Source organism: Neophocaena asiaeorientalis, unplaced genomic scaffold (genome assembly GCF_003031525.2).
Source record: "Neophocaena asiaeorientalis asiaeorientalis breed wild unplaced genomic scaffold, Neophocaena_asiaeorientalis_V1.1 scaffold46, whole genome shotgun sequence".
Classification (NCBI taxonomy): Eukaryota; Metazoa; Chordata; class Mammalia; order Artiodactyla; family Phocoenidae; genus Neophocaena; species Neophocaena asiaeorientalis.
In genome coordinates this window covers 9,567,320-9,594,493 of record NW_020175393.1, presented here as the reverse complement: position 1 = coordinate 9,594,493, position 27,174 = coordinate 9,567,320, and the positions used below count along the sequence as shown (strand labels likewise).

Genomic DNA, 27,174 nt, shown 5'->3' with positions numbered 1-27,174 from the left:
GAAGAAAAGACAGAGATCCTCCTCCAGGCCCCCAGGGCTGTTCCAAGGCACAGCATTCCCCCCTCCCCTCCAAGCTCCTCCTGCAGGAGGCCCGAACCCCTACGGTAGAGGAGGAGCCCAGATCACAGGCTACAAAACTGCTGGCAAGTTGGGCATTTTTTAAATTGGTCAGTTTAACAATTGGTTTAATCTGCTAAATTAACCAAACAGAATGATTTGCTCTTTGTAGCTGCAGCTCCAAGACCAACAGCATTTCCTTTCCCCGCGCCCCCCCCTCCAAGACTGTAAGACAACCGTTTTCTTTGTCTGTGATTTGTTTTGTTATTCAGGTGGCTGGAAGTGAACTTGGGATCACAAATGCCATCCTAGCACACCACCTCTCAATGGAACTGCCAGCCTGAAGGAGCCTACTCTTTCTTCTCCCAGCTGGGAAACAGCTCATCTTTGTGGGTTTTTTTAATAGATGAGCTACAAAAGAATCAGAACACTGAAGTGTCGCTTTGCACCCTCCATGATAGAGCGTAAGTTCCCGTGTTGCAACCTGAGAACTTCAAAAGCGGAAGAACAAACTTAGCGGGATTGCCAAGCGCGGTCAATGGCTGAGCCAAAGGGAGATACACCTGGCACCAAAGAACTTACGTCTCTCAGGATGTCGAGGTCATTGTTCAACCTCTTCCGAAACCTCTTGAGAATTAAGACTTGCCTCCAAAGTCAGAAATGGAAGGAAACCTACATCCATCATGCCCCTACTATGTGCCAGGGCACGGGCACATCTATCTATACAAAAGACGTTAGAGGCAGTAAACTGAGAGCAGAGATGATTCTGTTACCACCTACGTAGTCTCCACCGTAGCATAACCCAGTATGCAACTCTCAGCAGGCACACCGGTCTGGAATGTGGCGGCACACCTGCAAGCCCGGGCCTGTAACTGCCCATGACCTTCCAGAAGCACCAGGTGGAAGAGACTCAGGACTCATGGGTTCATGAGAAAAGCTCAAATCTTGGGGATGCAGGCATAGTGTTCTGGACTTCTAGATTACATATAGTCTGATCATAACACTAGAAACTTTAAGACGTATACAAACCTCTGAATGGGCCATTGAAAACTTTAACCTGACTGTTGTAACCAAAAAGGGGTGGGGGGGGGAGAAAAATGAGCAATCCTGAATGCTGTGTCCCAAAAGATCTCTCCAGGTTTAAGTTATGGACACACTCCCTCTGACTCTAGCAGGGTTGCCTCTAAGCCCACCCAGAGAGTTATCTCGGCTGCAAAATCCACTCCCCAATATTTACCTGGTTCCAAGGCGTAAGTGCAACATTTCATAGCCTCTAGTGATGACATACATACAAGGACATATGAGAGCACGGAAACAGCTCTATTACTTACCAGCTCTGCAGTCCTGAGCGGATCGTATTTTGTGCCTCAGTTTCTTTACCTGTCAAATGCCTCCCACCCCCACTCCTCCGGAAACAAACAAACAAACAAAACCCAACCACCCTCATCCTGCCTTTGTGGCTTGACAGGATGGAAAGTCAGTGCAAGTGAAAGCATTCTGTAAACTGCAAAGCTGAGTACAGCTGTCGGTTATCACGGACGAGGCTCTCCCAAAGCACACCCAACCCCTCTTCCCAACTCCAAGCCTCCCTCCAGTTGTCCTCCCTTCTGTGCAAAAGAAGAAAAGGGGTTCCCCACCCGGACACTGGTTCCTCAAATACTGAGACTGAAACGAACCAGGTAAAGACTGCTGCTTTCCCATACTCAGATAAAAACTCTCGTGTTTTTTTTTTTCTCGTAAGAACTCCCTCCCCAAACTCTCCAAACGTTTCATTCCCTTTGGCACCCAGGGAATGACACCCTAATTCCAGCTGATCGAGTCCAGACGCATCTGTGCCCATGCACTAGACACTCCAGGATAAAACGCAGTCCTCAGACGCAAGTGCTCTCCCAGCACTGAGGGCGAGGAGGACAACCTTACAAGGTGTGGCAGAAGCACAGCTGGGGGTTGTGGATGGTAAGGCTGCGCTGGCCTCAACGGTCACCACAGGCAAGGTCCTCCAAGGGCTTCTCAAGTTGAGGTAGGTGGGATTTGCCCAAGGTCACACGAGCAATCTGGGGCAAATGTGGAAACAGGGTCCACATCTCCCAAGTCCCAACCCGGTGCTCCTCACAATGTCTCCTCAGGCCAAGAGGGAGGAACACCCGTAGGGTACCCAGAACTAAAGTCCAGCAAGACCTAGGACCCATCCTTTCCACTGAAGTGACACCACTTCTACTGCAGGAATTCCTCTGAATCAGGAATGCCCACACACTTTACCTGGGGCTGTGGGAGGCCCCGGGGTCCCAAGAGAGAGAGGACACAGGAGAGAGGTAAGCATGAAGCTCCTTAATGAAACGGGAAATAAACTGTGAGCAGCATTTCTTCCCTGAAGACAGCCAGTCTTCTACATCAGTGATCACATCAGGCTAGATGCCTGAATCTGCAGGGCAGCAAAATCCTCTGGCGGGGAAAGGAGCCCAGAAACAGGCCGAGACCTCAGCAGCCACAGACATATACTGTGGAATGGGTACAGCACTGGGGGCCCAGCCTCCCAGGCTTCTCCTAGTGTATGTTATGAGCAGTAGTGCCCCACACCCCCACCACAGGAGACAGGAGAACAGTAGTGAAAAGGGCTCCTATGAAACATATTATTAGAATAGAGGTCGCCAAAATCATCTTGGCCTACCAACTGGGAAGCAAAGAGCAACTAGTTGCAAGGCTCTCATTCCAATGGTACAGCCATGTACGACTGTACAGGTTGTGCACTGGTCAAATGCCCGGCCAAGGGGGTAATACTGAAATACTGTCTGTGCTCCACTAGCCAAAGCCCTGTGTCCTGGTGCAGGGCTGCAGTCACTTGGAGGAAGGGTGCCTATTTCTAATTTGCACAAAGGCATCTTATGAGCTAGCTGCTAGGACATCCCAGAAGTCCCAAGAGCAGACAAGCATTCTCCTCGTTGCCCCACCACCACCACCACCAACCCAAGAAGGGGACAAAAGAGTCAGTGTCTCCTGGAGGAGAAGCGGTGCATGCCAGCGCCCACTCTGGCCACCTTAACCCCCTCATAGGGAGACCACACCGCACCTCGGGAACCTCCCCATGGTTCTCATAGGAGGAGTTCCTGCAAGTTATACAGAGTAACTGACGGGGGAGACCCCCACAGCCATCCTGTGATGATAAACACCCTCCCTTGGGTATTATAAAAGTCCGCCTCGGCTGCAAGAAGCACACTTTCCTACTCACTCCCTGGAAGAACCTCAGCAGGCCGAGGGAGGTGGCCCTGAACCAGCATTCATCACCCTGGGGAGAATCTGCCACCGGGATAGAGGGAGGAAGAGTTCCTACCAGGAAACGCGAAGTGGCTGTGCCCACATTTCCGAGCTGCAGTTAGAATACTGAGACCCGTTTAGAAAATCTGTGCTTTAGAATGAGAAAACCTTTTCTAAAGCTATCGGTCAAGAGTGACCAGGTTAAGCCCTCGCAAACCATTCTAGAGAGACGAGACTGGAATTAAAGGCTGACACCTTAAAGGGAGACAGAAGGTCAGGACCGTCTCTGGGAAGAGACAGCAGGGCTGGCCAGAGGGGCTGCTTCCCCCAGTCAACCACCTTCACAGCTGCGACTGCTACACCCTAACTTCCCAGGGGCGAGCAAGGCAGGGGTCAGCATCATTTGCATTTTGCAGAGGAGAAAACTGAGGCTCGGAAAGGTTAATTAAACAGTTCAGGGTCGTGTGACCAGCAGCAATGAGCCAATAGACGTCACTTCTCTTCCTTTATCGTGTGTGGTATCAGCAGAGAGCCACTCAAGTTTTCAGACTCTTGATCCAATGCCTTTCCATCATTCTGATCAGTCACCACAGACTACAGCTACTACCAAAGTGAATCCTTTCTCCTCTCTGAAGCCCTCCCACTGCCCCCAGTTGCTCCTGCATCATGGACTCACCTTCCTACACATTCTGGAATGTTATTCCATCTATTTAGCACTTTACCAAGTGTTGCCTCCCATTATACTTCATCTGATTCTCATCATCTTGTCTCCTTCCTGCCTCCTGTGCCACCTGAAACAGCTTCACCCAAAGAAGACACCCAAAAGCTTTGAATTGAGCCCATCCTCAACCTCTCAGCATTAATACCTTTCTCATCACCACACCGCCACTTTAGACAGACAAATTCTCCTTATGGCTACACAGTGGTTCTCAAACTTGAAAGTAGATAGGAATCTGCTGGGAAACTCTTTTAAAATGCAGTTTCCTTTTGAGACTTGAACTATGTGAGAGGACTGGCTATTCAAACAATACAATGTAATCTAACAAATGGGAAAATAAACTACACGTTCTGGCTCCTTCCCCAACGATTCTGATGGGCAGACCTGCAGTTAAGGCTCAGGCGTCTCAAATTTTAACCAGTACCTCTGGCTACCTGCCCTCCCACTATATTCCCCAATGGTCTCTGGACCACGTATTTGAGAAACACAAATCCACGTCTTCTTAATGTGTGACTCACAAACCCTACCCCAAAGACTCAGGACCCAGTTATCAGAAGTTACATACACACCAAAGCCAGCCAGTTCATGTCCTGCACATCAGGGTCTAAGTTTCTGGCAGGGTATGTAGGATCTGCAGGACAGCCGGTAGATTGCATTCCACTCACCTCTGCGTTCACTCAGTTAATGCACACAGGGACACAAGAGCTCCGGGACTCCAAACCAAGCTGCGAGAGGGGGAAGGCGCCCGCGTAGGTCAGCCCTTCCAGCACAGCTTCCTCCCTGCCCCACTGCCGCTGTGTAGCATTACTGGGAGGGAAGTGGCCTGAACTCAGAGAAGAAAAGAGGATGGAAAAAGTGACAGACTACAGAGGGCTTCCTCAAACCACTGATTAGCTGCCGCAGCTCCTGCGCCAGCTCCACCAAAGCGCCAGGGGCTCGGCGGGGCTGACCGTGCACTGAGCAGTGAACGCCAAGAACCCCAAGGCCGGACTCTACCTCAGCCACACGGCAGAACCCCCATACCCTCGGGACAAAGGACCAGACAGCTGGGGGGTGGGGGGCAGCGCAGGACTCAAGGAGAGGGGCAGGCCGGCAGCCCGAGGGCAAGGCCAGAGCCCACGCCAGCAACCGTGGTCCCACCACGTGGCTCTGCCGGGCAACAGAGCAGAGAGGCATGTACTGAGGTTAGGGAGAGCCGAGGGAGGCTAAGGGACGCAGGCCAAGGATACCCAGCCTGGTTTAATGACCCTTTCCTCCATCAGGAACACACCAAAGACTGAATCCCTGGTCCCACACTGCTCTTGGCTCAAATATTAGAGTCTGAACTGGCCACCCTCCCTCCCAGATGAGTCTCACAGAAGCTGTACTGGCTTAAAAACACACAACTCACCCAAACCCGCCCCACTCCAAAATATGAAATCCTCCAAAACTTTAACAACTACAACTGTTGCAGCCCAGTGGAGACATTGCCTCCCTTTAAGAACCAAACGTATTCCTGAAAAGTCGTCCACAGACCAAACTTCTTCCTAACAAATCCAATTTCTCCACTGGCTCTCTTTATAAATTGAGACACAAGCTCCTCTAGGAAAAGCTCCCAGAGGAACAGAGCTCCACCCTTAGTGTTGCAAATCCTCAGGAGTCACACCTTTAATGGACAAGTTTCCTGACAAAATCTAATTCAAATTCAACCCGAAGTGAGGTCATTTTTAAGTGTATAATATCACAGCGGAGAGTTCACATGAACTAAAAGTTATTTAAGCTAAGTCTTCAAATACTGTGCAAGATCTAGGGCTCCTGATTCGTACTGTTGCAACGGGAAAGCTCTGTACCTCGAGTTTCTATATAAGGAAGGATGCTTAGAGCAGGACTTCTGGAACCTTGGGTGCAGTCACCTGGGGAGCTTGTTAAAATGCAGTCTGGAACTCCGATTCATGCTCTCAGGGGAATGCTGATGAGGCTGGTCTTTGGCCCTTGGGTTTTTTTGGGGGTTTTTAAAAATAATTTTATTTATTTATTTATTTTATATTTATTTTTGGCTGCGTTGGGTCTTCGTTGCTGCGCGGGCTTTTCTCTCGTTGCGGTGAGCGGGGGCTACTCTTCGTTGCGGTGCACGGGGTTCTCATTGCAGTGGCTTCTCCTGTTGCCGAGCACGGGCTCTAAGCACGCGGGTTCAGTAGTTGTGGCTGCGGGCTCTAGAGCACAGGCTCAGTAGTTGTGGTGCACGGGCTTAGCTGCTCCGCGGCATGTGGGATCTTCCCGGAGCAGGGCTCAAACTTGTGTCTCCTGCATTCGCAGGCGGATTCTTAACCACTGCGCCACCAGGGAAGTCCCTGGCCCTCGTTCTGAGTGGCAAAGTTGTAGATAATCTAGGCCCCTATATAGCTCATGGTGGTTAAGCTGTGGCCTTTCCAGGCAGGTCAGCTCCATATGCAGAGGTGGATGCCCATGCCCAGCACTCTTAGAGAAAGCCAGAAGCCCTGCCACATCAAAACTCAGAAAACCGCCGCAGAGGACAGACAGCCCAGAGACAGGGAAGACAGGGAAGGAAGACAGGTAAGGAAGATCTGGTCCCTTGACTGGGTCACAGTAGAAGAGGCACAAGGAGAGGGGACAGGCAACCCCAACCCAGAGAAGTGGGAAAGGGCACAAAAGACCCCCCCACTGCCTAGCAGGCAAAGGGGCTGTTTACCTTTGCCATTGGTCACTCTGCCCTGTACCCAAATGCTTCATTCACTTTTTAATAAACCTAGATAAGGATCTACTATAAATAAGATACCACCATAATGAATTCTACAGTAAGTTAAATCCCTTCAGTAAGTTAAAATCCAAGTGGGGCAAAAATATGGAAGATGGCCTAAGAGTCCAGAGGTTCTCCAGACATCCACCTTCTGGTAGGAGAGATGGGACAGCTTCAGGAAGGAAGTGGAGGTGGGGCTGGGCAAAAGAGATGGGGAAGGCGGCATATACCAGGAGACCGGCCAGAGAGAAAAGAAAGGTCTGCGAAACCCCGTACGTTTTAGGGGATGGGAAAGAGACTAGTTGGGCTGGAATGGAGGGTTCCAGTGAGTGGAACATGTTTATTGTTGGGGGTGACTGTAAAGCTGGAAAGGTATGCTGGCAGCACACCACCAGAGAGGGAAGAACAAGAAAGGGGCCCTTTATATACTTCATTACATTTGATCCTCAGCACAACTCCAGGAAGTAAGTCCCTTTACAGAGGAGGCAAACTGTGAGGTGAAGAAATCTGCCAGGGCCTGTCAAAGAACCTTGAGTTGCTGTTTTGGCAAACACTTCGTCCCGATGGCCTGGGCTCTCTCCACCACTCAGCCCTGCTCTGAACGCCAGGAGTCTGACTAGATCCTTTGGCAAGTGATGAGCAGAAATTACTCTAGCCCTCCCGCCATACTTCCCAACGTCTGAGAAAGCCCATCACTGATAAAAGGGCTGAATTACAGGCTGTGGAAGCCATCTCAGGACATGACAATTCAATTTCCCCAAAGAAACAAGATCCTGGAGGAAAGAACCCAGAGTCGGGGGTGGGAAGAGGGATGGGTGGTGACCCCAACCAACCATTCCAGCGGTGAGGCGAAGAATCCCAGGTTTCAAACGTCAAGCCCTCTCCTCCTCCTCCACCATGTTTATCACAACGGGGATCTCAAAGTTCGGAAAGTTCCTCAGCCATTTACAGCATAATTACCCAAACTTCAAAATGGCCTAATCCACAAACCTAGCCGGCCTAGGTCCCCTACTCCTGCCTTATTAGCAGCGGGGTCTCAGTACAAATCCAGCTAATTACACAATGAGACGGAAAAATCTACTGTTTTCTATTGAAAAATCATTGCCCACTGAAGTCATGCCATCCAGGGGTGGGTTGAGCCCCCGGATTTCACCAGAAGACAGACAGCAAGCGCCTCAGCCTCGACTGAAACTGTTTACAGCGCATGGGCAGGTTCCACACTAAGACACATTTGATGGAACTGATTTAAGGCTCTCATTAAAATGTTCCTTTGTTGAGCACAAGACATCTCCCCACCCCCAGAGGAGATTCCAGACCTCCAGTCCCCAGCCCTCAGCCTGCCCTAACTCCCCCCACCAGAACCCACCCCTTTGCTAAACACCAGTCACCGGATTAACATCGCTTAAGTCAGAGTCGTCTTCTCACGGAAGGAATCTAGGAATTTAGCATTTGTTGAACAAGAGCCCCGTCTCCACCAGAATCTTCCCCAGAACTCTAAACGCCAGCAGTGAGGGCAGCCGTATCTGGCACCCCACACACCAAAACCCAAACAGCCTGCAGACCTAGGAAGCCTGTGAGCTTGGGCTACCCGCCCATATGGCTGGGCCCCCTATGCTGGCTGTGCAAAAAACTTCCATACTTCCTCCCGGAGCAGATGTGGGTTCTGCCGTGAGCATTACCACCCCACACATCAGAAGGAACACGGGGCAGCTCCAGAAACACCTCCTCCGAATCCCAGGAACTTGTTCTTACCTCTCGGTCCTGGGTTACAATTACCTCTCCTTTTACAACTAGGGATGTGGGAGATGTTCCATTCCATCAGCACCAAACCCCTCAACAGCTGGCAGGCCAGGGAGATGTCAGAAAAGGCAATTCTCTACCCCCACCCTCCCCATGGCCACTCTTCAAAAGAGGAGGAAAGTGATAAGCTTGGACCAGGTCTCTTGGGCAGAGTTGCCCCAGAGAGGGCTGCTGCCAGGATCATCACCAAAGATCGTGGGTTTTGGAAGGGGGCACGGGGTGCGAGGGGCATACTTCCAGTCCAGAGTGTTTGGGGTGCGCGGGTAGCTTGGGGTTTTCCTCTAAAGCACTTCAACACCTCGGTGGTGACTCTCAGGTGTGACCAAGCCAGGAAATAAAGCGAGGGGAGGGTTCGGGTCCAGTCTGCCCTAGAGATAGGGGCCACACCCTCATCAAAATGCTGAGGCCCTCCAAGAAGACGGAATGAACTCTTTTTGCCTTTCTGCCCGTAGAAAGAGAGATTTTCTTTCCTTGCTGGGGAGAGAGAGGATGGAAATCCAGGAAGGAGCAGAACCAACCCCGTCCGCACCTTTGCAGGCCGGCCATGCCCGATTTTGGCAGCGGCCTTCACACATGAGTCACCGAGACAGCCTGGGACTCTCAGCTCCCAGATCCGACCCTGGGAGGGAGTGGGCTCAGGGCTGGGGCCGGGAGCTGGAGGAGATGGGACGGACCCTCACTCTTCTTTCCCTTCTTCCGCCCTCACCAGCAGGGCCGTCTGGGTCCCAGCCTGGCCCAGGAACTTGGAGGAGGGAAGCCGGGAGCGTCGGGCCGGCATAGGTAACAAAGCTCCGCGCTCCGCGCGCCGGTCGGTCCCGCATCCGGCCACAGGCCGGCCTCCCTCACCTAGGCTGAGCCTGCCGGGGGGACTCCATCTCCCCCACCCTCAGCCACCGCGCTGCACCCCCTAAGTGGGGGGGCGGCGCCGTTTCTCCCCCGCAAAGAAACGCCCCACTGGAGCCCGGGAGCCGGCAACTCCCGGCAGTTCCCGAGCAAACTCTCCGGCTCGGGCAGGGAAAACTCCTGGGAGGCTGGAAACGCGTCCTCGCGGGCGCGGGGACGAGAGGGGCCCGGCCGAGTAAGCGGGGGCTTCGCCATCTCCCGGCCGCCGGGACCTCGTCCCCGCCCAGCGAGCCCCTGCCCTACGCCCGTGTGTCTCCCCTGCTCCAGTTGTCCAAGCCCACCTCCACGGCGCCCCCTTTGGCCCTAGGGGCTCCCGCGCTCCCCCAGCTCGCCGGGACTCACCGCCCAGCAGCGGCAGCAGCAGGACACTGAGCAGAGGCAGCCGGCGAGGGCTGCTCGGGGTTCCGCGCGCGGCTCCCATCCCGGCGGGCCCGGGAAAGGGGGCGGGCGGGTGCACGGCGGGCTGGGACAGAGAGAAGGAGGCCCCGGGGGAGTGTGGGGACCTGAGAGAGATAGGGGAGCGGATGCTGTGCCTACCACCTAGTGTGCAGGGACTCAGGGGACCTAAAGTGACTTTTGTGATTCCGTGGCTCCTGGGGAAGATCGTGGTTTCTGGGCTTTCCTGAGGGCTGTGACCAACGGTTCCCCCAAATTCTCCGGGTGGGAGGGGAAAGGGTGGGCTCTGGCTCACTTCTCAGCAACCTGAAATTCGGAGGGAGATCCAGAACAGAAGGGTGTCCTTGGTGTCCCCAAGCAAGGTAAACTGGAGATACTGTGGCGCCCCAGGAGAGAAGTAGCCTGGAGAAGAGGAGGACCAGTGCACGGCTAGGGTCTGGTTTGGCTCTGGACCAATCTGAACCCAAAGGTAGAGAGAGACTGGGCTCTCTGAACACCAGGCTGAAGGCTGTTAAACTGACAAATTCATCCCAAGTCCATCTCCAGGCAGTCTGGGCTGTGTCAGGGCATGGCCAAGTCTCCAGCTGTGGGGAGGCCCAGTACAGCCCTTGTTCCAGGCGCCCCCCACCCCCAGCGCCACCACCCCCACATTCTTTCTTTGTTGTGAAAGCAGCAAGGGGTGTAGGAGGCGGGTCAGGAGGAGTCAAGCTTTGGAAGATGGGCCCCAGCTGCTGCTGGGCCTCCAGGATATGCCAAGAGGGTATGGATAGTAAGTGCCTCATCCCCCTCTGGCTCCAGAGGGCCCCCCAGGCCTGCTTAGACCTCCCTTCCCCCAAGCAGCTGGGAGGAGGAGGGGCCACCACAGAGGGCCTCACAGGCCAGGAGCAGTGGCGCCAGGACTCCAGGGTCCTGCCACATGGCCGCCACATGTCCCTGACAACGCAGTCCACAGCACCTTCTCCTTGGGTTGTGGGCCTCCCCCCATCCCCCAGACGCCTGCCTGCAGGCCCTGCTGGAGAGGATACAAACAGGGGAAGGAAGAGAGGAGAGATCCAAGAAGCAACATTCCTCCTATTGCCCCATCCATCACTGCCCCTCACCCTTCTGTGAGGGGCCCCAACACCACCCTTGCTTCCTACCCTCTTCAGTTAGGACTCAAGTGGCTGAATGGTTACCTGATTCTTTTATTTAGGTAAAGTGAAATACACGGACCTGAAGTGAGGCAGCAGAGGGAACAAGAGAGGCCAGGGCAAGGCAGGTTGGCTGGCCAGCCCCAAACCCTCTGACAGAAAAGCCAGCAGCAGGCTGCATCTCTGAGGTGCAGGCCTGCTCCTTACCCACTCTGGGGCCCCTAGTAGTAGAGCTAGCTACTCTAGAGGACCACAGGGTGGGGAGAGGATGTCCTGAGGGTCCTTCCTGAGGGGGATTCCTGAGGAGGGAGCTGAGACCCTAAGGGCAGCAGCAATCTTCTGGTTAACTGCTCCCCCTTCACTGTCCCACCTTGGGGCTGGAAGAGCCAGGAGCAATAGGGAATGCTGTGAGGACTGTGTGGGGGACCCAGCAGACCTGGGGGGTGGGGTGGGATGAATGTCAGCTGCTTGAAGAGAGGTCCATACTGCTGGCACTGAGGCCTCGGGAGACCTGAAATAGACAATAGCATGCCATCAGCCCAGGGACCTCAGCCTCCCAAAGACTGTCCCCTGGAGTCTTATCCATCTCACGGCTGCAGTCTCTCTCTGGACCTAGGATGGAGCCTGTAACCTCAACCCCAAGCTCTGGGCTTTGTTTAGTCTTTGCTACGATTTCCCAGAAGGCCACAGTCTGGTGGAGAAAATACCTGGAAGAACCACATGAATATTGGCATATACTTTGAATGTGTTGATACAGGTGGTCATTTCCCATTAAAATGTCATTGCTACTTCTTTAACAGAGACTCATTTCTTGTAATATAACTTGTACAGTCTTTGTACGATCTCTACAATATCGTGATGTAAAAGTGCTTCGGGGTAACCCTATAGAGACTAATTCTCATCAATACATCCTTTGCATAATTTCTCACTGACGTCGCTAATGAAATAAAGCAGAGAACTCTTCTCAAAAAAAAAAAATGTCATTGCTGTTTTCTCAAATGGAGATGAGTTAATGCTTTTTTTTTTCTTTTTCCCTTCTCATCTACTGCTGAGTCCCCAAGGTGAGGAGTATGGTGGCTACAGGAAGAGAGCAATTAGTATCCCCAAATCATTCCTGTATTATTCATAATTCCAAAGTACCCATTTAGAGAACATTCATTCCTGTTCCCCTCCTGATTAATTTATCTGCTACTATCTCTGGCCCAAAACTGTCCCTTGGCGGTCACCACCCCCAACAAGCGGCTGGATTCCTGTCTGCCCACCTCCAATTCCCTGGCAAAGCCTTCATCCCAGATGACTCTCGACTCTCCCCTCTCCCCACTGGGCTTATCCTTTCTTTCTCACCCACCAATACACTCACGAGCCCTGCTCTCACCTGGAGGGGTGCTGCACTTGGTTGGTTCAGATAGTTCAAGGAGGCTGCCCGCTTCATGTTGCCGCTACAATGGAAAAGAAAGAATCGAGGCCTCTTTTCCCATGGGTGGCCCTAACACTTGGGACTCTTGGGCACCCCACACACACTCAGATCATTGCCTCCCCACCATCTGACCCCGCCCCCCCCGCCCCAGCACACATACACGCACCCTCTTGTCTTCATCAGTCACCAGCATCTTCTCAGGTACTGTTGTCCCCGCACTGGGGCACCCATTTTTCCCACACTCTCTCTCCACAGCCACCCCAGTGACCTCCTCCATGTTTCTCTCCAAGATTCTTCTCCTCCAGAGGTGAAGGGCCAAGCGGAGTTGGAGGCCAGGGAGCCCTGCCTACTCTGCCATACCTCAGTCTCAGTGTGTACCTGGAGGGCCGGGGCTCGATCCCCTGGAGCTTCCTCACCAGGAGTTCGCTGCTCCTACGAAGCACATCTCGGATCTTGCCCAGAGAGCCGCTCCTCTGCAGGGCCCCACTGCCATCCTGGCAGAGAGGGATGGAGAACAGAAGCTAAAGGGATCCCAGGCAGACTGGCCTCTGAGTCTACTCCTGCCATTTATTCTGCACACCTCCCCCTCCCCGCAAAAGCCCAGCGACTGAAAACAAGAGCCTGGTCAACAGCTGGCTTGCAGAGAGACCCCTGAGAGGGATGGGCTAACTGAACTGGGATGGGGACAACATCCCCTCCGACACGCACATCCTACACGCATCCTACAGGCTCAGAGCCTCTCACCACCACCAGCAGGAGAGGCAGGAGAGATCAAGGGGCGACGATCAGACTTACCCCTGACCACTCCACAGCCACTGAGGCATCTTCACCTCCCTCGAATTTCACACTGCCACCAAGGCCCTCCTGGGAGGTCCTTCCACTGTCACCCTCCCCAAGCAGCTCAGCCACCTTGGTCTGGCTGATAGGGTCAGTGCCCTGGAAGGAAAAGGAAGGAGCTGGGACTTCCCACTTCTGAACTCCTCAGGACGGGGCTTCCAAACTTTTTCTCACCATCAGCCGCAACAAAGAAAACATTTTTCTTTGAGACTTCCCAGTACACACATACTGGAAAGGAGACACTCACCTTTTCTATTTGCAATGCGTTCCTACATAAAGATACATATCCATCTTTAGCCGAGGCCCACACTGAATTGATTTCAGGACCCACTGAGTCAAGACCCTCAATTTGAGAAACTCCGATTCAGGGTTCCCCTCAACCACAACCCTCTCACCCACACTGCCCGTGCCCCGCCTCAGAAGATTCTTCACATTATCAAAAGGCAGGGCTTCCCATAACAGTCCCATTTAGTGAAGTGAACCTTGAACTTGGAGTCCTGACCACAAAGGGCAGGTAGGGGGTAAGAACACACTTAAAAAACAACCACAGTCACAAAAGAGTCTCATCTGCCTGTCCTGTCTTCCTCCTCAGCCTCTCCTCTTACCCTTCAGAGAGTCACAAGCAGCCTCAGTGGTCCTCCATCCTGTCCCCAGGGCCCTACCTTGCAGACCTCCTTCCCCTCTTGGTCTCTGACCTGTTTCCGGGAACGCAGGGCACATTCCTCCAGGGTCTCAGCTGCCTCCAGCTTTCCCTGGCGCCTGTACAGAGCTCCGAGGTTTCTCAGGGTCGTGTTTACTGTGGGGCTGTGACAGGGGAGACCAGGGAAGGAAAAGAAGATGGACTCAGAAAACAAGCAGGAGAGAGAGGGAGCAGAGCTAAGGCCGAGGGAAGGTCCAAGGGAAGAAGGGGAAGGTCCAGGAAGCCGGAAGCCGGGCTTGGATGGAGGGCATCGGAGGCCAAGCCGGCTGCTCACCCGCAGCTCACCTGCTCACTTTGCAGGCCTTGTACCAGCCTCCATACTCGGCGTAGGGCGTACTGCCCTCACGGTGCCGGCTCTGCAGGAGGACAGAGGGGGAGGTGAAGCCAGAGATGAGAGTACCGAGACGCTTGGGTACAAGCTGGCACAGGGCCGGGGTGCAAGCTGGGCTGGGGAAGGCACCATGCACCTGGGGCTGGTGCTTGGATGGGAAATGAGGAGCTGGGCTGGGGCAGGAGTAAGTCAGAGGCCCTGGTAGCCTCGGGCTCCCCAGGCTGGGCCCCCCACTCACTTTGCTCATTTCCTCCCGCTCCTCTGCATGCATCCAGATGGGCTTGTGGTCGTCTGGGGGTGATACATGGGATGGGGTGGCGTGGTTAGAGAACGGAGCTGGACAGTACGGGGGAGCCAGGACCCAGAGGCCGACAGGGCTGGACTAAAGGGGTCTGGCTCCCCCTTGGGAACCACTGTGGTCAACCCCCCAACCTTTGGTCTGCATTTCCTTTCCTCCCTGCCCAGGCCCTCACCACTCACCATCCACAGACCCAAACTCCTGCACATGGGCACGGGTCAGGATCTCTTTGTAGAGTGTCTCAGCCTCAGCATACTTCCCTTGTTTCAGGTAACAGGAAGCCTGGGGGCAGGAAGGCAAAAACACAGGAGCAAGAGGTAGAGTAGAGATAAGGTCTCGGCCAGGCCTGGGATTTCCACTTCTTGGTCTCTTTATGACTTTCCCCAGAGATCCACCTCACACCTCTTTGTCTAGCTGCAGGGTCCAGGGTGTTCCCACTCCACTCCACGCCCAAGAGGCTACGGAACTTCTGCCTTCCCACGGGAAGGAAGCAGACCCCTCAGCCCCAAAGGCAGCCCCAGAGCTGGGCACAAAGGCGATGAGGTCAGTGTAACAGACTATGATGCTTCCCCTTCCCTCCTCCCACCACCTTTGCCCTCACCAGGTTGTTCTTGGTCCGGGCTACATTAGGGTTGTCCGGCCCCAGCTGCCCCTCATAGATGGCCAGTGCCCGCCGGTAATAGCGCTCCACAGCCTCATACTTGCCCTGGTTTTGGCACAACAGGGCCAGGTTGTTCAGCTGCTTCGCCACATCTGGGTGGTTGGTGCCCAGGACCTGGAGGAGTACAAAGGACAGACAGATGGCTGTGACTATGTGTGTGCTTGTGTGTGTGTGCACGGGCCCATGCAGGGAGCAGGGGGAAGGGAATGATGGAACAGGGAATAAGGCAGAGATGGGGGGTGAGACGAAAAGAAGTGAGGGGCAAGGTAGATCAGAAGAGAGAGGGTGGACGAGGGGTCACCACAACAGGGAAGAACAGGCAGAGGGCACAGGCACCTTTTCTCGAATCTCCAGGGCCCGCTGGCACAGCGGCTCCGCCTCCTTGTATTTGCCCCTCTTGCCATAGAGCACAGCCAGATTGTTGAGTGTGGCAGCCACCTAGGAAGACAGGCCTGCCCCCATCAGAAACCGGATGCAAAGGACCTTGAACAGCAGGGCCCCGCACTGCACAACGCCCAGAGAAGCGGACTCTGCCACCCGAACCAGAGGCAGCGGAGGGGGAAGTACTGACCCCCGTGGCTCTGAGGTTCTCCATGGGGGTGGTATCACCCTCTAAATAGACTTTTAGACATTTCTGGAGGCAGGGGTTTTTTTGGTTGCCATAAATATCGGGGGCCTTTGGGGAGGCAAGGATGCTACAGATGTACTGCCTGTGTGGGACAGCTCAGGCAACTTTTGAATGTCCTGCCAGACTTTCAAACGCTGAATGTAAGCTTTGATGCTTGGTGGGATATCAAGACAGGAGTTATGTTTTCTGAGATACATCATCGCTGCCTATCATGCATCATAACACAGGGAATTCTTTTTCCACAGTCAGCTCATTTTCAAAAATATCTTATTTCTCATTGTCTCCACTTTGACAAATCTAGCATTTGTCTTGGCATGCTATCCCTACTTGAGGTTATTTCTCTCTCTCTCTTATCACAGACAAATAAATCTGGTCCATTATTACTTATTCTAACACTGGATTTTAATCTTGCATGCGCCAATTCTTCTGCTCTGTCATTTTTCTAATACGTACTTTTATGTAGAATGATTTACTGGTTTTACTTCTTCTAAATCTAAAGTTATTCAGTCATTATATATCAGACTACTATATTATGTCTTCTAACATTGTTGTACTCAACACAACTGTTATTGTTTTGCATTTTCATCTTACTGTAATGTATTATACATATTATTTTATTATAAATTACCTTCCTTGTTTCTCTTTTACATTAATAGGGTATCATTCAACTTTTGAGGAAATTATACGGGTAGGTTGGTTACATTATCTACGAGTTAAGTTTTAGGAAAATATTCATTATAAGGAGTCATTGGGTCTCAGAGAGTTGAGACCACTGGGATCAGCAGACAGTGCCTGGGAGAAATGAGTCTTCATGCCTCCCTCCTGAGAAGCCCCAGGGAGTGGGCTGAGGGAAGCAGATGAACAAGCTGAGAGAGCACAGGGGAAGGAGGGCAAGGAATACTGACAGCAGGGTGGTCCCGGCCCAAGGTGCTCTCCCGGATGCTGAGGGCATCATTCAGCAGGAGGGCAGCTTCCTTATACTTATTCTGGTCCCTGTAAGAGGACAAAAGTGGCAAGGGGTTAGCCCGAACTCTGGCCCTAAGCCATTTCCTTACTTCCTTCCCTTTGGGACAATTGAGGTACATTTAGGGATTGGGGCCCCCCCATGAGGAGACAGGAAGCCTGGTGGGAGCAGTGAGAGGGGTTCACTGACACACGCTGAGAGTTGCCATGCCCAGAGAAGGCCATAAGGCATAAGATGCAAGAGACAGAAACAGAGAAGGAGACCCTCCCCAGAGGAGAGATGAGAGAAGCAAAAAACCTGAGGGATGAGTATTCTCTGAGGTCAAGGGCTCAGGTATGAAAGAATAAGAGTCTGGTATAGAAGAAAGCCCCCAGGTGGGAGGGAGAAGAGGTTCCCTGTGGAGAGGAGGAATGAGAGCCAAAGGCGGATCAAGGCAGGAACGTGGAGGCAGGTTCACGCGAGGAGGACGCCGTACTCACCGATACACCAGAGCTAGGATGTTGAGCATAGTGGCCACGTCGGGGTGGCCGCGGCCGGACGTGCGCTCCAGGTCCTCCAGTGCCTGCTTGCAGAGTGGCACAGCTACCTCATAGCGACCCTGGGCTGCATACTGGATCACCAAGTTGTGCAGTGTCCGCAACCTTGCCGGGATCTCATAGCCACTGTGCTGGGCACCCGGGCCACGGGACACTACACCGTCGCAGAAAAAGACAGGAGACTTCCTCAGATGACGCTGCCTCTCCCTTTGCTGTCTGCCCTCCCCACCCCACTCCAAGACTTGTTCCGTGCCTGTGCCTACCCCCCACCAGGCTCCCTGCATAGACCTGCCTCAGCTGCTACTCTTTTGACCATTCCCTTGCCCCGTGCCCATCACAATCCCATTTGTTCACCCAGTCATTCATTCATTCAACAAACTACTCAATAAGCATGAGGCATGGGCTGCCAGGAATACAAAGTTAAGAAAGACCTGGTCCTTTCCCTTGAGGAGCTCATACTCTTCCCCTCCAGGGTCACTCTTCCACTCGACTGTGAGCTCCTTACTGGCAAGACCTGTGTTGTGCTCATCTTCGTCTCCCTGGTGCCCAGCACAGTGCCTGACATAGGCTAAGTCCTTAATACATATTGATGAATAAGGGGGAAGCTGAGGAAATCAAAGTACTGGTCCCTGGCCCATCTCCAGAGGAAGTGGAAAACCTATTCCTGGGTGGTGAGCATCCTGTGTTCAGGGTAGGCCACAGCTGCGACCAGCCTCCTGACGCCCCCCCTTCACCCTCCAACTCCAGAGGCAGACTCACAGCCATTGCTGGGGTCCTCTTCCTCCTCATTGGGGAAGAGGTCATCCAGGGAATCCTTGGAGGCATCACCTTCCTTCTCCTCCTGGAAGGGAAGAAGCAGCATGTCTGGGCCAAGATAGCCTCAGCAGCCTCTTCAAGGCCCCTCTAAACCATGAAATCATTGACAGGTGGGGCCTAGTCCCTTGTTCATGTCCCTGCCCCTGGGAAGGCCAGCATCTGTCCCGCCAAGCTTAGGCCTCTCTTGTTCATAAAAAATGAGAGATGGGGACTTCCCTGGCGGTCCAGTGTTTAAGACGCCATGCTTCCACTGCAGGGGGCACAGGTACGATCCCTGGTCCAGGAACTAAGATGCCGCATGCCGCACGGCACAGCCCAAAAAACAAAAAATAACAACAAAACAAAAACAAGAGATGTTTCGGCCAAAATGTCATGACTTTCTCTTCCTTCACATCCAGAGAGCTTCCTTCCTTCCTAAGCACCCTCACCCTCCACCTCTCTCCCCCTCAACTCTTGTAATTATAGTCCAGTGTTGATCCCTGTGTGTTTACACTGATTACATGTCTGTCCTGTCTCTCCTGAGGGCAGGGGTGTGTCCTATCTTATTGACACGTACCCAAAGTGTCTAGCTCAGCCTGACACCCTTATCTGCCACCACTCACTCTGTATGTAGTGCCCAATCCTCACTGAATAACCTTTCACACCAGGCAAAAATGCTTCACCCCACCAGGCACTGCAGCCTTGTACAAACACTTTCAACTCTCCTGCCCAGATTCACCAATGTGTCCCATATAAATCATCCCACTTTCCCTGAGTCAGACCCCTTTCCAGCCCTGGTGCCTTTTCTATGAATCTATCTCACACACACACACAGACACACACACAGACACACACACACACACACACAGGTCTAGAAAGCTCCTCCCTCTCCCTCATAGACGACCAAAATCCATCCCAATTCCTAAACCAAATAAATAAATAAATAAAATAAAAATTTAAAAATCCAACCTAAATCTTGCCCATCTCTGTTCCCCGCCTCTTCTGTGAATCTTTCAGACCATTCCAGCCCCCAGGAACCTATCTCCTTGGGATCCCTCCCACACTGACTGAACCACTCCTCCAGCACTGGGCACTTGCTGTTTGTGTTGTCACATACGTGTTCTCACATGTAAGCCTTGTTCCTACAGCTACACTATAAGCTCAAGAAGGCAGAAACTCTCTTTTGTAGTTCCTTACATCTACCTGCCACACATCTTCTTGCATTGCCTAAGGCACAGAGATATACAAATGCCTGTTGAGTGAGGGTTAAATTCCACACATTTTGAGAGCAAATTTTAGGACTTGCTCAACTGGGCTGTGCTTTCCCTAATTGCAGAGCTCAGGATTCTGAATTGGAATTGTCCAAATGCCTATCTGTCCCCCCCCCAAAAAACCTATTATTGTCAGAGCAGGAACTCTGCCTTGTTTACTTTGCATCCCCAACAGAGTGCACTGCGCCTGACATATAGTAGTCATTTGATCAAATGTTGACTGAATGAGTGACTCTTGTTTCTCCCTTGCTGTCATCTGGAGTTGGTGTCAGGACCTGAATTCTGCCAGGTGGGGGCAGGCTGGGCAGGGCTGCTGGCCCTTATGGATGATGGAGCAACTGCCCACACGTTTGTGGTGATACCTCCCACCCCAAAGCTGTCCGCCCCCCAGCTGGCCTCGCCTGCACATGCTCACCGCGGTGTGCCCATCCTCGTCATACTGACGCAGCTGTCCCAGGAACTCTAGGTGCTTCTTTTCCTCCTCCAGCTGAGCCACGGCCTGTTCGCTGCGCTGCAGCCGCTGCTGGGTGCCCGCCAGCTCGTCCCGGAGCCACTGGTTCTCCTGGCACAGCCGCCGGACCTGAGCCCGCAGCTTCTGTTTCTCCGACTCCACGGTGCTCAGGTGGTTGGCCAAAGCCAGCATCACCTAGGTGGGCAATCCTGTGAGCGCCGGGCTCTGGATAGGAGTGTTGAGGGATAGGCGGGAGAGAAGCCGGCAAGACTGGCAGGGGCCAGGAGGAAGGGGTGGGTGGTGATGACTCTACCTTCAAAACATACCCTGATTCCAATTTCTCACCACCTCCAGAGCTACCGCCCTGGGCCAAGCCACCATCAAGTCCCACCTGGATTATGAGACTTGCCTCCTCACTGGCCTCCCTGTTTCCGCCCTTGTTACCCTAGAGTCTGGTCTCAACCCTGCAGCCAAATGATCCTTTTAAAATGTTAAACCACATCACTTCTCCACTCAAAACATTCCAATAGCTTCCGTCTCACTCAAAGTGGAAGCCAAGTCCTTACAATGGCCTACAGTTCCACAGGATCTGTCCCCTGCCTCCACCAGCTCTCCAACTTCATTTTCTATTTTGCTTGCCCTCGTTCACTGTCCTGCAGCCACATTGGCCTCTCAGTGAACTCATCGGGAAGGCTCCAGGCCGGGGCCTTTGCACTTGCCGTCCACTCTGTTTAGGATGCTCTTCCCCCATTTACTGTAGGACTCACTCCCTCATCTTCAAATCTTTGCTCAAATGGTGCCTTTTCAATGAGGCTTTTATTGACCACCCTATCTCAAACTGTATCCTCTCCCCATACGCCCCAGTCCCCTTCCTTGCTTTATTTTTATCCTTTTAATCTTAACAGTTATCATTGTGGCATACTGAATCACTTATTTATTCGTGTATTGTCTGCCTCCCCCAGCTAGAATGTAAGCTCCAAGATGGCAAAGGTTTATGCTGTTCTTGTTCAGTGATGTGTCTCTAGTGTCCAGGAGAGTAGTGCCTAGCACATGGTAGAAGCTTAATACATATTTACTGGGTGAATGAATGCAAGCAATTACTAGGACAAGGGGATCCCGAGTGACCTCAAAGCCCTAATCAGACAACTGCTCCTCCATCTACCCTGGGCCACGTGGCGCCACCTCCTCCCCCTCACCTGGGCCTCACTCAGCCCCAGCTCGATGTTTTCCATGGAACGGCGCAGCTGCCGGGCCTTCTCATGCACCAGCCCTTCTTCATGGCCTCCCTGCTGCAGACACTCGATGGTTTGGGAGAGGCTTTGCAGCACAGCCTGGTGTTCACTGTGGAGGGCCTCCAGCCCTTGGCTCACCAGACGAGTGCTCCCCAGGATCTCCTCCTGGCTGAGCCGATGCCCTGCAGTCTCATCTCGCTGTCCCAATACCAGGCCCGACATCCTGGCTGGGGGACCTTGCCTGGGCTACAGAGAAACAACAGAGCTCAGGCGGGGTAAAGATTGGAAAGAGTGGCTGAGCGCCTTGGGCGGGAGGGAGCCAAATGAAGGGACGAGAACCAGTAGCGGGGGGACCCTGTGGTTTAATTGGAGAGAGAGAGTGACCAGTGGGGAGGCAGCCTGTGATGACACTAGACACAAAGCTAAGGTCGTGGGAAAGAGAGAGGGAGACAAATTGACTTGAACGAAAAACTGTAGAAAGAACAAAGGTGCTGAGAAGTAGCAGAGGGATTTAGAGCTAAGGAACACAACAGAAAAGGAGCTGGAGAGTGAGCTTGGGTTAGGAAAAGGAATCAAGAGAGGAGAGACAGCACTATAGGGAACACAGAGGGTGTCTCAGAGAGCTGCAAAGGGAATGGAGTTAAAGCAGACCAGAGGTATGCAGAAAATACTGCAGAGTTTTCAAAAAAGGGGAAGGAATAGTTTTCAAAGTTAAACCAAGAAAGAGAGGGAGAAGAAAAGGAGAGGAGCCTTCATCACAAGACCCAGATGAGAGGGGCCTAGAGGCTCAAAGTCTTCAGGTTGCATCACCCACGGGGCTAAGCCCAGCATCTCCAAACCTGGTCAGCTCTGCCTCTTTCCCCACAAGCCTGAAATCCCAGGTCTCAGGCAGTCTTCCTACTTCCTCAAAAGGGCCTTGTTTCTCATGTTTGAAGTTTTCTTACCTGTATATAGCCCTTGGATGTGGTGTTCAGGCAGGAGCTCAGAAGAAACTCTGTTTAAACAGCCAGGAACTCAGAAGGCTCTGCCCTGCCCAAAGTCCAGAAGCCCAGAGTTCCCACCCCTTCTCTCACCGCTTCACAGCCACCCAGAGGACCTGGCATGGAGCCCCACCCAGGACAAACGCCCTCCCTCCCCTGCCTACAGGTCTTCAAAGACTACCAATGTCCCTCCTCCTTCCCCAAGCCAACCTTCCACCCCAAGCCTGGGGAGCTATTTTCTCCCAAGAAGGGAGTGAGATTTGATCTGAGACCTGCGGCAAGGGGCGTGTCTGGGAAAGGGTGAGGAGGAAGACCTGGTCACTCCTAGCCCAGTCATTTCTATGGTTTTGTGTCTATCATGATCACATACTAACAGGCTCTGAGAGGAGTCACCTTAGGGTACCTCCCAGACGCCCGATGATGCAGGGAAGAACGGCAAGTCTGCCGAGCGGCTGGGGGATCACAGGGAAACGCGGCGCTGGGAGCTGGTCTCTCGGGCCTGGGAATGCGGTGGAGAAGTGTCCCAGGCTGTCGACCTGCCCTGAGGCCCAGGGTGGGGATAGAGTGAGATGGGCAGGGGTGACGGGAGGTGGTGCGGATGGACGGCCGAGGTCCGCGTCACGGACGAGGACACGGGACTGTCAATCCCGAGGTCACTGAGTCAGTCTGTAGCGCAGGGGGCGGGGCAGGCCGTCTGTCCCTCTGTCTGGACGCCGAGGGGCGGGAAGAATCACGGGGAGGGCGGAGTTTTTAAGGCTGACTGGAGTTGTGTAAGTTCGGTCGGAGGGGCTCATTTGTTCATTTGTCTGGGAGTGCAGGAAAGAGGTAGCGGGACCTCAACTCTCAGCCCCATAGGTACCCTCAAAGACTCACCCGCAGTCCGTCGGTCTGGCTGCCGCTCTTGCCGGTACTGCGCCTTTAAATCCATCATGGCTGCCGCTCGAGGCAATTGTTTTGACGGCTCCAAGGGGCGGGGCCTGTTCCACAGTCACGCGACCTAAGAGCCACCCGGGGATTGGCTCTACCGCGAGCAGGGAGCGTAAGAGGTGTGTGTCCAGCTTTGTCTCGGGTTCTCTGACCGCCTCTTTTAACGTCATTAAGGAGCGACAGAACGGGGACCTGTTAGAGTCATCCAATAGCACCAGACGGCCTGGCTAAAGGTAATGGTGGCGTGCTGAGCCCAGCCGAGCCTGGCCCAACTCATGGCCCTGCGGGCACTGACCCGCGCTCTTGGCTGTCTGAGCCTGACGCCCCGGATTGCCAACGTCCCCGGCCCAAGCCTGCTTCTGGCCGCCCAGGTAATCCACCTTACCCGGGAATGTGGCTGTTTCCGTTCGGGCACCCGGAGAGGGGGCTCCAGGAGAAGCGAGGTGGGGGATGTGAGTCTGGTTAGGAGTCACGCCGGCCTGTGACCTTGGATAAGTCACTCTCAGCCTCAGCTTTCTCCTCTGTAAGTGTTGCTATCTCACAGGGTCCCTGGATTCCTCACACAAGATACTGGAGGTGAAAGTGCTTTACAGACAAATGTACAGGTTTCAATAATAATTAACATTTATTGTCTCTCATAAGCCAAGCATAAGTAATAGACGTTTTAAATGAATTCCTTTCAATCACTTTAAAAATTAGTTATTATATTCCCATTTTACATATGAGAAAACATAAGTAGTCGAAGGTCATACACCAACCATTGGAGCTAGGTAATCTGGCTTCAAAGCCTAGGCTCTTAACCATTATTATAACCATTAAGAATGAGTTACTACTGAGATTAGAGAATTCAGGGCAAGATACCAAGAATAGGAGCCTAACATGAAGATATCTCAAGGTTCCTAGTGGGCGACTGGTGAGTTACAGAAAAGAGAAGTTAAGTCTTACCTCCCCAGACCTTTCAGACTTATGGTAGAATTTGGCAGATGCATACTTAAAAATTCAAAACCAAACCAGCCTGGGAATTCAGCAGGGAACAAGACATAAATGATCTCTCCCCTCCATTCATATCTGAAAAACTCTCAGAAACATGCAGCAAAATGGGCAGAAGGCATTGATGCCAATGGTGGTACGTGGGTGTATGGAAGTTACCAGCCCTGGAGAAGGGAGTTGTTTAGGGAAGGAAAAGTTTCTTAGAGAAGAAGAGTTTTGAGCCAAATTTGGAAGAAGATGCACCAAGGGGAGAACATTCCATTGAAGAAATACTTGAGAGGTGAGAGGATCAGATGAGGAGAGGTGATCAACACACATACACCTAGATGAACATTCCGAAATGGTATTTGTGCAAGCTGTGATGGGTGGAGTTTTTGGATAGCTGGTCTGGGACTTCCAGGAGGAAGGAGGCTACAAGCTAAACTTTGTGCCCCCTCCCTTGGTTCTCTGAAGCTTTTCCTTCAATTAGCTTTCAAGTGAAAGAGATTTCTGTTTATCTCTAGGTGACAAACAATGTCCTCCTTCCGCTGCCCTCTCCCTCGATGTTGCTTCCCTGCCGCCCAGTCCTTACCTCTGTGGCCCTTAGTGCTAAGTTTGTGTCCTGGAAGAGTCGTACCAAGTATACCGTTATGCCAGTGAAGATGAGGAAGTCTGGGGGCCGAAACCACACAGGTGGGAGCAAGGACAAGAAGATTTCAGCAGTAAAGGGCAAAAACATGGTAGGATCCTAGGCCTGTATTTTGATACAGGCAGAGGAATGTAATTAAAAAGCATTTATTGGACTCCTTCTGCATGTAGTATGTGTGTAAGAGTGGGAGAGTAGAATACAAAGCAACAAACAAGTGGTCTGTGCTTCTAAAGATAATGTAGGTAGTTGAAGAAAACTGGACATACTCAGGAAGTTATATGACATTTCTCTTCACACCCTTCAAAAATTGACAATAGTTGAAATTGAACACGAGTTACATGGCTCTCAGTAAACTTACTGAATTCAGTAATTTGTAGAGATTTTATCTGGATGTTTTATACAATTTCAATATCATAATTATGTTTTTACCAAGCTCCACGTAGGTGTTCACCCTGACCCCATTGTGCTATGCAAATTTTTATCATTTTCTGCTTGTGTCATAATGTTGGGGAGCGCTTCTCTCTGCCTAGGATGGGTCTGTTCCCAGTGCTGGGAACTGACTCGTCGGACCGGGGTCATGTCCCTGCACTGTCCTGACCACAGGCCGAATCCAAGTGCACGGTATTGGTGGGGGCCACAAGCAACGTTATCGAATGATTGACTTTCTGCGGTTCCGGCCCGAGCAGCAATCCAAGCCAGGACCCTTTGAGGAGAAGGTCATCACTGTCCGCTATGATCCCTGTAGGCAAGTTTGGGATGTGAGGTGGTGGTATGGCTGAATGACTGCTCTGTGGCTTTTCAGGAGATGTGAGGCTGCCTAGATGGTCTGCTTACCTGTGCCTCACTCTGAACAGGTCAGCAGACATAGCTCTGGTTGCTGGGGGCAACCGGAAGCGCTGGATCATTGCCACAGAAAACATGAAAGCTGGAGATACAATCCTGAACTCTGACCACATAGGCCGAATGGCAGGTGAGAGATGGCCGCCAGATGTGTGTGGCCTGGGAGGCTGCAAGGGTTCTGGTGCTGATGAAATTCTGTCTTTTAGTTGCTGCTCGGGAAGGGGATGCACACCCTCTTGGGGCCTTGCCAGTGGGGACCCTCATCAACAATGTGGAGAGTGAGCCAGGCCGGGGGGCCCAGTATATCCGAGCCGCAGGTATGAAGAAAGGAGCTGCTTGGGATCTTGCAGTTTGGAAGGCCAAGGGGTACCTGAGGTTGCAACTCTCTGAACCCATGGGCCCACATCTGGTCCAATGGCAGAGAAAAAGAAGGAAAAACAAGGCTGAAGAGGTGCTTGTGTTTTGACCTAAAACCTTACATGCATCCTGCTTCAGTGTTTCTCCTCCTCAGAGTGTGTGGGGTGTGGTCCCTTGGAAATCTGCCCCCCACCTCCTGCTCTGTGGAGGGTTGCAAAGCTGTTTCTCCCTTTCCCAGGGACCTGTGGTGTGCTGTTACGGAAGGTGAATGGGACAGCCATCATCCAGCTGCCCTCTAAGAGGCAGATGCAGGTGTGTGGGGGGTGCAGGTGGGAGGGATCAGCGAGGGAGGAATTTTTGGAACGTACCTAACCTGTCCAGGATAGCTCCCAGGTGTTTTATGTTGAGAACTGCCTCGAGCTGGGTCTGTCCTTTTCTGCCATGTGACTAGGCGTGCCTTGTCAGGCTGGCACCATGATGGAGTAGGGAACAGTGCCTTCTGTTTTCAACTACTGTAGGACCTGCACTCAGGTTCAATTATGTTTTGCTTTCCCCCTCTCCTCTCCCTTCCCTCCTTGAGTGTAAGAAGTCTCCCAAGAGTCCATGCGCTCAACAATGTCAGGCTTTTTCCCCCCATGGTGCATTCCCCTCCATCTGCTTTCTCTGTCAGGTGCTGGAAACGTGCATAGCAACAGTGGGCCGAGTATCCAACGTTGATCATAACAAACGGGTCATCGGCAAAGCCGGGCGGAACCGCTGGCTGGGAAAGAGGCCCAACAGTGGGCGATGGCACCGCAAGGGGGGCTGGGCTGGCCGAAAGATCCGGCCACTGCCCCCCATGAAGAGTTACGTGAAGCTGCCCTCAGCTGCTGCCCAAAGTTGATATCCCTGGACTCTAATAAAATGGCCCCCATTTTTATCTGTTTCTGGTTTTTTGGGGAGGGAGGAGGTACATACTGGATGGGGGGGGTGGGCCGCGGGGACAGAAGCAAACAACCTTTGGCGGAAGGAGAAAGGAAAGAAAAGTATGTGGCAAAAACGGGCCGTTCCCCTCTCGTTTCCAGTGCCCCCGCCCCACCTTGCTCCGTGCCTTTTTATGTAATGGAGGAGAGGGGAATAAATGACCTCCAAAGTCTTTTCCAATTCTGACTTTGGGAAGCGGGGAAGGCGCTTCCGGTGCCAGGAGGAGGGCGACGGAAAGGGCGGAGGAGGAGGTTCCGCGCGTCGCCGAGGTGGCACCGGCGGCTCCGCCCCGGCGCTCTCCCAGGGCCCCTAGCTTTCCGCTGGGCCTGGCGGAAATGAGCGGCGGCTCCCGGCGGGCGGGCGACGGGCCCCCAG

The 27,174-nt window shown here is 52.9% G+C and overlaps 3 protein-coding genes across 5 annotated transcripts in view; 1 reads left to right on the top strand and 2 right to left on the bottom strand.

The window, feature by feature from the left end:
• PTK7 (protein tyrosine kinase 7 (inactive)) overlaps positions 1 to 9,926 on the bottom strand; it is a 60,160-nt gene extending 50,234 nt beyond the window's left edge. The window contains exon 1 of the mRNA XM_024766344.1: positions 9,810 to 9,926. Coding sequence (XP_024622112.1) covers positions 9,810 to 9,888 — 79 coding nt within the window. The 5' untranslated portion in view covers positions 9,889 to 9,926. The remainder of the gene's footprint in view (positions 1 to 9,809) is intronic.
• Positions 9,927 to 11,027: 1,101 nt separating this feature from the next.
• Positions 11,028 to 23,046, bottom strand: KLC4 (kinesin light chain 4). 3 transcript variants are annotated; one of them, XM_024766162.1, is made up of 16 exons: positions 22,968 to 23,046; positions 21,079 to 21,360; positions 19,847 to 20,077; positions 18,125 to 18,206; positions 17,309 to 17,519; positions 16,771 to 16,858; positions 15,574 to 15,675; positions 15,178 to 15,351; positions 14,759 to 14,858; positions 14,517 to 14,569; positions 14,233 to 14,303; positions 13,943 to 14,051; positions 13,206 to 13,346; positions 12,789 to 12,904; positions 12,369 to 12,432; positions 11,028 to 11,504 (listed from the first exon to the last, which is right to left on the bottom strand). In XM_024766162.1, the coding sequence occupies exons 2-16, from the start codon at positions 21,334 to 21,336 to the stop codon at positions 11,454 to 11,456; spliced, it is 1,851 nt and encodes a 616-aa protein (XP_024621930.1). In that variant the 5' UTR covers positions 21,337 to 21,360; positions 22,968 to 23,046; the 3' UTR covers positions 11,028 to 11,453. The 3 variants fall into 3 exon arrangements, with proteins under 3 accessions (XP_024621930.1, XP_024621931.1, XP_024621932.1); XM_024766163.1 differs by lacking the exon at positions 22,968 to 23,046 and adding an exon at positions 22,059 to 22,957; XM_024766164.1 differs by lacking the exon at positions 22,968 to 23,046 and adding an exon at positions 22,488 to 22,957.
• Positions 23,047 to 23,177: 131 nt separating this feature from the next.
• MRPL2 (mitochondrial ribosomal protein L2) lies at positions 23,178 to 26,755 on the top strand. Its single transcript, XM_024765841.1, has 7 exons — positions 23,178 to 23,392; positions 24,515 to 24,683; positions 25,243 to 25,384; positions 25,494 to 25,609; positions 25,686 to 25,796; positions 26,075 to 26,148; positions 26,507 to 26,755. Exons 1-7 carry the CDS (start codon positions 23,297 to 23,299, stop codon positions 26,717 to 26,719), a joined length of 921 nt encoding a protein of 306 aa, XP_024621609.1. The 5' UTR covers positions 23,178 to 23,296; the 3' UTR covers positions 26,720 to 26,755.
• The last annotated feature ends 419 nt before the right edge of the window (positions 26,756 to 27,174 follow it).

Bases quoted from the DNA above. Each gene is read 5' to 3' on its own strand.
- KLC4 (XM_024766162.1), bottom strand. From the start codon at position 21,336: ATGTCGGGCCTGGTATTGGGACAGCGAGATGAGACTGCAGGGCATCGG. The intron at 18,207-19,846 runs GTGAGCATGTGC...CTTCCCTTCCAG, and splicing joins ACGAGGATGGGCACACCGCG to GAGGAGAAGGAAGGTGATGC. The intron at 14,859-15,177 runs GTGAGGGCAAAG...TCCTGCCCCCAG, and splicing joins CCCGGACCAAGAACAACCTG to GCTTCCTGTTACCTGAAACA.
- MRPL2 (XM_024765841.1), top strand. From the start codon at position 23,297: ATGGCCCTGCGGGCACTGACCCGCGCTCTTGGCTGTCTGAGCCTGACG. The intron at 23,393-24,514 runs GTAATCCACCTT...GTTTATCTCTAG, and splicing joins GCCTGCTTCTGGCCGCCCAG to GTGACAAACAATGTCCTCCT. The intron at 25,610-25,685 runs GTGAGAGATGGC...TCTGTCTTTTAG, and splicing joins CCACATAGGCCGAATGGCAG to TTGCTGCTCGGGAAGGGGAT.